The 8,586-nt window shown below is 34.9% G+C and overlaps 1 protein-coding gene across 2 annotated transcripts; it reads left to right on the top strand.

Moving 5' to 3' along the window:
• Nucleotides 1–7,101, top strand: LOC100816497 (TMV resistance protein N). Of its 2 annotated transcripts, XR_001384167.3 has the most exons (5): nucleotides 1–585; nucleotides 693–1,797; nucleotides 2,060–3,283; nucleotides 3,386–4,086; nucleotides 6,863–7,101. XR_001384167.3 is itself a non-coding variant. In XM_014765684.3 (4 exons), exons 1-4 carry the CDS (start codon nucleotides 104–106, stop codon nucleotides 3,860–3,862), a joined length of 3,288 nt encoding a protein of 1,095 aa, XP_014621170.1. In that variant the 5' UTR covers nucleotides 1–103; the 3' UTR covers nucleotides 3,863–4,090. The 2 variants fall into 2 exon arrangements, 1 of the variants encoding a protein (XP_014621170.1); XM_014765684.3 differs by lacking the exon at nucleotides 6,863–7,101 and having other exon boundaries at nucleotides 3,386–4,090.
• Nucleotides 7,102–8,586: the final 1,485 nt, after the last annotated feature.

The following is an 8,586-nucleotide window of genomic DNA, read 5'->3' as shown; positions in this document are numbered from 1 at the left end:
ATAAAATAGTGGGAGATGGAGGCAGTTTCAGAATCTATTGATATTAGGGTTTGGAATTGCTGGGATTGGAGTGGGAGGAGTTGAATTAGCGAAGAAGTAATCGATGTCGAAGGCAGTTTCAGAATCTACTGATATTAGGGTTTACGATGTTTTCCTCAGTTTTAGAGGAGAAGACACTAGACGCAGTTTCACGGGGAATCTCTACAATTGTTTGGAGAAAAGGGGAATCCATACCTTCATTGGCGACTACGATTTTGAGAGTGGAGAGGAAATCAAAGCATCACTTTCGGAGGCGATTGAACATTCGAGAGTTTTCGTTATAGTGTTCTCCGAGAACTATGCTTCTTCTTCTTGGTGCTTAGATGGACTTGTACGTATCCTTGACTTCACTGAGGATAACCATCGACCGGTTATTCCAGTTTTCTTTGACGTTGAACCGTCCCATGTGAGGCATCAGAAGGGGATCTATGGAGAAGCACTGGCTATGCATGAGAGAAGACTCAACCCCGAGTCGTACAAAGTCATGAAATGGAGGAACGCACTGCGTCAAGCCGCTAACTTGTCCGGTTATGCTTTCAAACATGGGTAACCTACCCAATCTTTATTTATTCTTTTTTATTTTATATTTTATTTTCAGGTAATATCTTCTTGTCGATCTTGAATGAGTTTAATTAATTGATCAAATTGAGCAGGGATGGATATGAATACAAGTTGATTGAGAAGATTGTGGAGGACATTTCCAACAAGATTAAGATTAGTCGACCTGTTGTGGATCGCCCAGTTGGCCTCGAGTATCGAATGCTTGAAGTAGACTGGCTTCTGGATGCCACATCCCTTGCTGGAGTACATATGATAGGGATTTGTGGCATAGGTGGCATTGGAAAAACAACACTTGCCCGTGCTGTATACCATTCCGCTGCTGGCCACTTTGATACCTCGTGTTTCCTTGGTAACGTCAGGGAAAATGCTATGAAGCATGGCTTAGTGCATCTCCAGCAAACCCTGCTTGCTGAGATATTCCGTGAGAACAATATTCGTCTGACAAGTGTCGAGCAAGGAATTTCACTAATAAAGAAGATGCTCCCCAGGAAGAGGCTTCTTTTGGTTCTTGACGATGTCTGTGAGCTAGATGACTTGCGAGCTCTTGTTGGAAGTCCTGATTGGTTTGGCCCTGGCAGCAGAGTCATCATTACCACTAGAGACAGACATTTGCTTAAAGCCCATGGGGTTGACAAGGTATACGAGGTGGAAGTTTTGGCCAATGGTGAAGCTCTCGAATTGCTTTGTTGGAAGGCCTTCAGAACCGACAGAGTTCATCCAGATTTCATTAATAAATTAAACCGTGCAATCACTTTTGCTTCCGGCATTCCTTTGGCTCTTGAACTTATAGGTTCAAGCTTGTATGGTAGAGGAATAGAAGAATGGGAATCTACTTTGGATCAGTATGAAAAAAATCCTCCTAGAGACATACACATGGCACTTAAAATATCCTTTGATGCTCTGGGTTACCTCGAGAAGGAGGTTTTTCTAGACATTGCATGTTTCTTCAATGGATTTGAATTAGCAGAGATCGAGCATATACTTGGTGCACATCACGGTTGTTGTTTGAAATTTCATATTGGAGCATTGGTGGAAAAATCTCTTATAATGATTGACGAGCATGGCCGTGTTCAGATGCACGATTTGATACAACAAATGGGTAGAGAAATTGTTCGACAGGAATCACCGGAGCACCCTGGCAAACGCAGTAGGTTATGGTCTACTGAGGATATAGTTCATGTTTTAGAAGATAACACGGTGAGTAAGACTGAGATCAATGGTTTGATCTTCATTTTTAGCATTGATTTTTTTTTACCATTATTGTACATGTTAGGTTACATTTCATTACTTTAAACTTTACATTACGTCGAGTTTCTGCCATTCTATTGATGGTATTAGTCACTCTTGATTTTCCCGCATTTTTATAGTACGAGAACTGCTTGAAATCTGCATTTCAATTCCCCTACTAGTACATGCATACATTGTATTGTGGTTGACTTGTGTTTTTTGTGTTGAAAAGGGAACATGTAAAATTCAAAGTATAATTCTGGATTTCTCCAAATCTGAAAAAGTGGTACAATGGGATGGAATGGCCTTCGTGAAGATGATAAGCCTCAGAACACTTATTATCAGAAAGGAGTGTTTTTCCAAAGGTCCAAAAAAACTTCCAAATAGCTTAAGAGTGCTGGAGTGGTGGGGCTGTCCCTCAAAGTCTTTACCATCCGATTTTAAGCCAGAGAAACTAGCTATACTGAAGTTACCCTATAGTGGCTTTATGTCACTTGAGTTGCCAAACTTTTTGCACATGAGAGTTTTGAATTTTGACAGGTGTGAATTTTTAACACGGACACCTGATTTATCTGGTTTCCCAATTTTAAAAGAATTATCTTTTGTTTTTTGTGAGAATTTAGTTGAAATTCATGATTCGGTTGGATTCCTAGATAAACTTGAAATCATGAACTTTGAGGGTTGTAGCAAGCTTGAGACTTTTCCACCAATCAAGTTGACCTCTCTTGAAAGCATCAACCTTTCGCATTGTTCAAGTCTTGTGAGTTTTCCTGAAATATTAGGAAAGATGGAAAACATAACGCATCTTTCTTTGGAGTACACTGCCATAAGTAAATTGCCAAATTCAATTAGAGAACTTGTCCGACTTCAAAGTTTAGAACTGCACAACTGTGGAATGGTTCAGTTACCGAGTAGCATTGTCACATTGCGAGAACTTCAGGTGTTGAGTATTCGCCAATGTGAACGGTTGCGATTTTCAAAACAGGACGAAGATGTGAAAAATAAGAGCTTACTGATGCCCTCTTCATATTTGAAACAAGTCAATTTATGGTCCTGCAGTATATCTGATGAATTCATTGATACAGGACTCGCTTGGTTTGCCAATGTGAAAAGCTTAGATCTTTCAGCAAATAATTTTACAATTCTTCCTTCATGCATCCAAGAATGTCGCCTTTTGAGGAAACTATATTTGGACTACTGTACGCATCTTCAAGAAATTAGGGGGATTCCACCCAATTTAGAAACATTATCTGCAATTCGGTGCACATCCTTGAAAGATTTAGACCTTGCAGTTCCTCTTGAATCCACCAAAGCAGGTTGCTGTTTGAGAGAACTTATTTTGGATGATTGTGAGAATCTTCAAGAAATTAGAGGGATTCCACCAAGCATAGAGTTTTTGTCTGCAACAAACTGCAGATCCTTGACTGCCTCATGTAGGAGAATGCTACTGAAACAGGTTAATCTTTGTTTTCCTTGATTGGTTATTTGATTTCATATTTGGTATTCGCATTGATTAAACTCTACATGTTCTTCTAATCATATGAACTATGACTAACAGGAGTTGCATGAGGCTGGAAATAAGAGATATTCTTTGCCAGGAACAAGGATTCCAGAATGGTTTGAGCACTGCAGCAGGGGACAATCAATTTCCTTTTGGTTTCGTAACAAGTTCCCAGTGATATCTCTCTGTCTTGCTGGACTCATGCATAAGCACCCTTTTGGACTTAAACCTATTGTGTCCATTAATGGCAATAAAATGAAGACCGAGTTTCAAAGGAGATGGTTTTATTTCGAGTTCCCAGTATTAACTGATCATATACTTACATTTGGTGAAGGACAGATTAAATTTGAAGATAATGTGGATGAAGTAGTTTCAGAAAATGGTTGGAATCATGTAGGGGTCTTTGTTGATGTTGATTTCAAATGGAACCCAACAGAGCCGCTTGTTGTGCGGACTGGACTCCATGTAATCAAACCAAAAAGTAGAGTGGAAGATATTCGATTCACTGATCCTTATAAACCCACCATCTTATAAAGAAAAACATATGTTAGCGGACATAGGAGTTTCTCAGAGACCATTTGTACAGATGCAAAAATAATCGATGTCATTTGATTCGTTGCTACCACATTAACAAAGTGGTGGAGATTGGAGAGTGATTTTCATTGCTTCAACCCTCTAGCATTAAAAGATAATGTGAATTGGGATTCAACTTTGATGGCATCATCCATCCCAGATGAGTAGTACAGCTGGTGTTCAATGTAAGTTTGCTTGTTGCTTTTTTTTTTCCTGTGTTGTACTAACTACTAGTACTATTAACAAGAAAATGTTAAAACTGATTATTTGTAATATATGATTTGACAAATATGTTTGAAACTTCCTTTTTTGAAATATCTTATTCAAAACAAGTTAATCAATTGCATAGAGAAAGGTAACTTACGTTAGAAAGTTCAAAAGTGGTTTTGGATTCTGTTGTGTTTGTGTAGATTGCTAGTGATGGAGGCAAGTAATTGTTGGCATTAATTTCTCCTTTTGTTATGAATTACTTGGTAAGTTTATGGAGATTGAGTTTTTCACCATAAGATCCACACTGAGGGGGCTTTTGGTAGGGGGAGAAGTTTTTAGTTTGATGAGAACCATAGATTAGAAATCTTCGTTTCCTATGTTTGGTATGTATTTTAAAAAAAGGCATTCCTGGTAAAGAAGTTTTCCCGGGAATGATTTTTAGTTAAGTTTCTCACAAAAACTTTCCCATGGGAGAGGTGGGAATCTTTTGAGTTAATTTTTTTTCTGGGAATCTTTTGAGTTAATTTTTTTTCTTATACTATAGTAAAAATTATCATGTTACTCTTATTAGATTATTTAATGTGGTTAATAATTAAAGTAATTGACAAAAATATCACATAACTCTTTGGTTCTCAGGAAACTTAAATATTTCCAAAAATATTTATTTTCAACTAAACAAATTTTATTCATACCCAGAAATCATGACTCACCGGCATGAAAAAACTTTTCACATACCAAAGCCCCCAAGTATCTGCTTTCGATGCTTGAATTAAAAATTAAAGCAAGGAGATCAATTAAAATGTCTATTTCACTTGCACTTTGTTTGTTTTGAGTGATTTTGTTTGTTTTGAGTGATTTTGGAGGGAGTATTTTAGTGGAAAGGATGTATATACAACAGTACCACTTGTACTGTTTTTAATATTCTATATAATATATCTATACTTTTGCTGATAAAAAAAAAGGAGGGAGTGGTTTTAGTGGAAAGGATTTAGGAAGGATATTAATCATATCCTTTGTTTGATGATAAGTTAGGAAAGTAATGAAAATTCATGGTCCCCACCTTATTACAAATCATTCCAACTTTTCTGTGATTCTCAAGGGAAATTGAAGATTGAAAGTGCAGTTTTTTTTTTTAATGGCTGCGACCGGATACTGTAAAAGAAAAGCATACTTTGCCACTATTTAATAAATTTATACTTACCACTGGAGATTAAAAAAAAAACACGTAGTAGCCATAATTTTGTATTAAATTAGATCATTGGATTGAAATTATGTTTTAAATTTTAAATTTTGTTTTAATTAAAAATTGAATTTAATTATATGGGTAAAATCATCGTTTTGTAATATTTCTCATTTCTTTCCCTTCGCTTTTTCATATAATCAACCAACTGAAAATAAATCACTTCATTTTATTCCTTCCTAATTCCATCAATCCAAAGAGTACACAATTCCATCCAAAAATCAATTCAATTAATATCATTTCTATTTCTTTCCTCTCTCATTCTTTCCACTCAATTTCATTTCCTATCCAAACAAAGTGTTAATATTAAAAAGTCTTGACAGTACCTCACCCTAGATGCCTAGATAGTTGCCTAAATTTGTGTTTTGCAGTTATTATATAGGGAAATTTGATAACTATACATTACTGTAAAAGTAAAATAATTTACTCAAATGAATATTACAGGTTATGTAGACAAGTAAACTAGTCAAACTTATAATTTCAATATCTCACCATCTGAATAAATTCTCGTTTTGCAAGTGTACCATTACTTCTGTTTTTTTTTCTTTCATTTATTATTTATTTTTATTTTTATTTTTATTTTTAATCTTTTGTCTTCTGGATGTGGTTGAATATACCATTCTTACGTTCTAAACTCATGCTAAGTTGTCATGTCTTAGATTCATATTTTATAGAACCACTAAAATGTAAAAATGTCAAGCAAGTTTCTAAACTCTCTTTTTTAATTTACATACAAAGAATAATATGCAATATGGCTGGGAAAAGGTATGATGGATTCCTTTATTTTTAAAAAATTGTAAAAGGGATATATCAGATCTGCTTATGGTAATAATAGGTAACAGCTTCCCATAGTTGACGAAGCTCTTTTACCAAATAGATTATTATTAGAACAAAAGAAAACAGAGCACCTTCTGGGAATCCTTGCCTTTTTCCTTGGATAATTCCTTGGATGTGTGGGCCTTTGAGATGTTTAAAAAACTTTTAACCGTTTTCTCTATGCCGTAGCTTATTATTCTCTATTAGGAAAAGATATTTCCCTTTCTTTGACTAGGATATTTAATGAATTTCAGACAACGGAAACGCCTTTGCGGTAAATTGAACTTTTCTTGTTCTGACAAGATCTATTCATTTGGAAATTATCATTTGTGTTACTATAAAGTTTGGTATAAAATATGGTAGAATTTGAGGATGAGTTTATTTACATATATAACAAAGTTCTTACTTAAAATATTTGTCCTTATTGCTCATTTTCATCCTTAGAATTCGGGTTTGTTTAGTTTTAGTTAGCAACTTAGTGCTCATTTGGTTACATCTTTCTTCACACTGAGTATGTTCCAATGTAAAACATGTGACTGAGATTAATTTACACATCTTTCAACAGTTCAAAAATCAATTCTACCAAACTATAAAACTGAGTCCCTACTCCCTAGTCTACTAAACATTGAAGTTTATACAAGAAAATAAAGATGAAAAGTAAGTTATAATAAGTCTTAATGCCTTTTGAATTTCAGGTCTGCGAGAACAACAATTACCTTCTATCATCCAAGAAATCTTTGTGGAGGTGTAAATGAAGCTGAGGGGAGAATGGTAGAATGCAATACCAATGGTGGGGAGGATAATGGGAGAAGTACAACAATAATGTAAAAATGGCTTAATTATATTGTCTTTAGTATTCAGAAAATTGGACATAGTTTAGTCCTAATATTCTTGTGTGAGATAAAAATAAATAATCAAGTAAATTATTCCTCCTCCTTCGTTCTTTTTTTATTATATTATAGGAACTCCCTTATCCGTAGTTCTAAAATTTAAACAAACCAGATTTGTTTAGTTTTGCAAGGCATAGTTTCACAGAATAAAAAGAGGTTTTGTGTAATTGACATAAAATTTGGAGGTATAAGAGTAAAAGTCTAAATAATTATCACACTTTTCCATGGTAAACAGAACCAATAGTATTTTATTATGTTGGAGATATACTTGTATCCAAAATTGTAGTTGTTATTGAGAACATTTTTTTTTGGGAGTGCACGTCTATTTTAGATGCCAATTGTATGTACAATTGATTGATGTTAAAAATTATCTAGGTCATCCAAATTCAATTCAAATACTGAGCTGGGGGTGCATAGGCCTCTCCCCTCCAGCCCTCTATTAATATGATATTTTAAAAGATTCTAAAATATTTTAATTCTAAATCCTGTAATTACATCAGTAACTTGTTACTATATTTCAACATTTAGAAAAATTACAATTTTTTTTCTGTGGTTGATGTTGAAATATGCAGTCTCCTTGTTTTAAATATGAAAATTTTACAATCATAGCAGTCATGGTAGTATCATATGATGCACAATATGTATCGTACGATTCAACAAGATTCCGCAAGCCGGCGATATGAATCGCTTGAAACTCATTTTTGTGCATGAATAGCACATTGAATCACACGAATTGGTCTTGAGTCGTGATTTTTTTGATGAATTGCACGTTCTCTGCTGTGTGCTGCCATGGGAGGCAATTTCTGGTGGCGGCGGTGGCGGCACTTTTTTTTCTTCTTCCTTTTCCACGCCCCTCTCTCTCTCTCTCTCCCCTTATGTGTGATGGCAGCCACAAATCGTGCCACTCTACCCCACGATAGCCAGGCACAGTGCGACTTAGTTCCAGGGAGTTGGCCATCCCATGACATGATGGTGCTATAGTGGTGCTTAGGTTACTATTAACATGTAAAAATTTCAAAATATTTACATGCCCATGTAGGAAGTGACATCACATTAATTACAACTATAAAGCATACCAAACTTGATGTATGCTGCTACTGGATTTTGAAAAAGAATCCTTGAAATGCTTTTTAGTCTGCATATTATGTGAAATGTATCTTTTGATATCTCATGTTATATCTTTCAAGTGATGCTATACTTTAAAAAAAAAGTGATGGTCATAAAATTATTTTAATTCTAATAAGTTGTTACATTTTCTAAAATTTGTACTCTCATTCACTGGTTCTTTAGAACTGAATATTCATAATATAATTCTATTCAGTATTTTGTTTCATTAGAGTGAAATTCACTATTTATGACAGGGACTGGAATTAATACTGAAATTAGGAATAAACTTGAGGGAATCTTCTTTTTAAGGAAAAAAAATACTGCTCAGTAACACTGAAAATTTGCAAAGAAATGTGAAATGTGTAGCTAAAGAAGTGACAATCAGAGCTGATTACCAGACACTGCCCACTATAATCAATTTT

Source organism: Glycine max, chromosome 13, assembly GCF_000004515.6.
Source record: "Glycine max cultivar Williams 82 chromosome 13, Glycine_max_v4.0, whole genome shotgun sequence".
In the NCBI taxonomy this organism is placed as follows: Eukaryota; Viridiplantae; Streptophyta; class Magnoliopsida; order Fabales; family Fabaceae; genus Glycine; species Glycine max.
The sequence above is the reverse complement of the archived record's forward strand: the minus strand, read 5'-3'. Positions and strand labels throughout refer to the sequence as shown.

Excerpts from the sequence above, each read along its gene's own strand:
- LOC100816497 (XM_014765684.3), top strand. The coding sequence starts at position 104 with ATGTCGAAGGCAGTTTCAGAATCTACTGATATTAGGGTTTACGATGTT. Across the intron at positions 586-692 it reads GGTTATGCTTTCAAACATGG|GGATGGATATGAATACAAGT; the intron begins GTAACCTACCCA and ends CAAATTGAGCAG. Across the intron at positions 1,798-2,059 it reads ATGTTTTAGAAGATAACACG|GGAACATGTAAAATTCAAAG; the intron begins GTGAGTAAGACT and ends TGTGTTGAAAAG.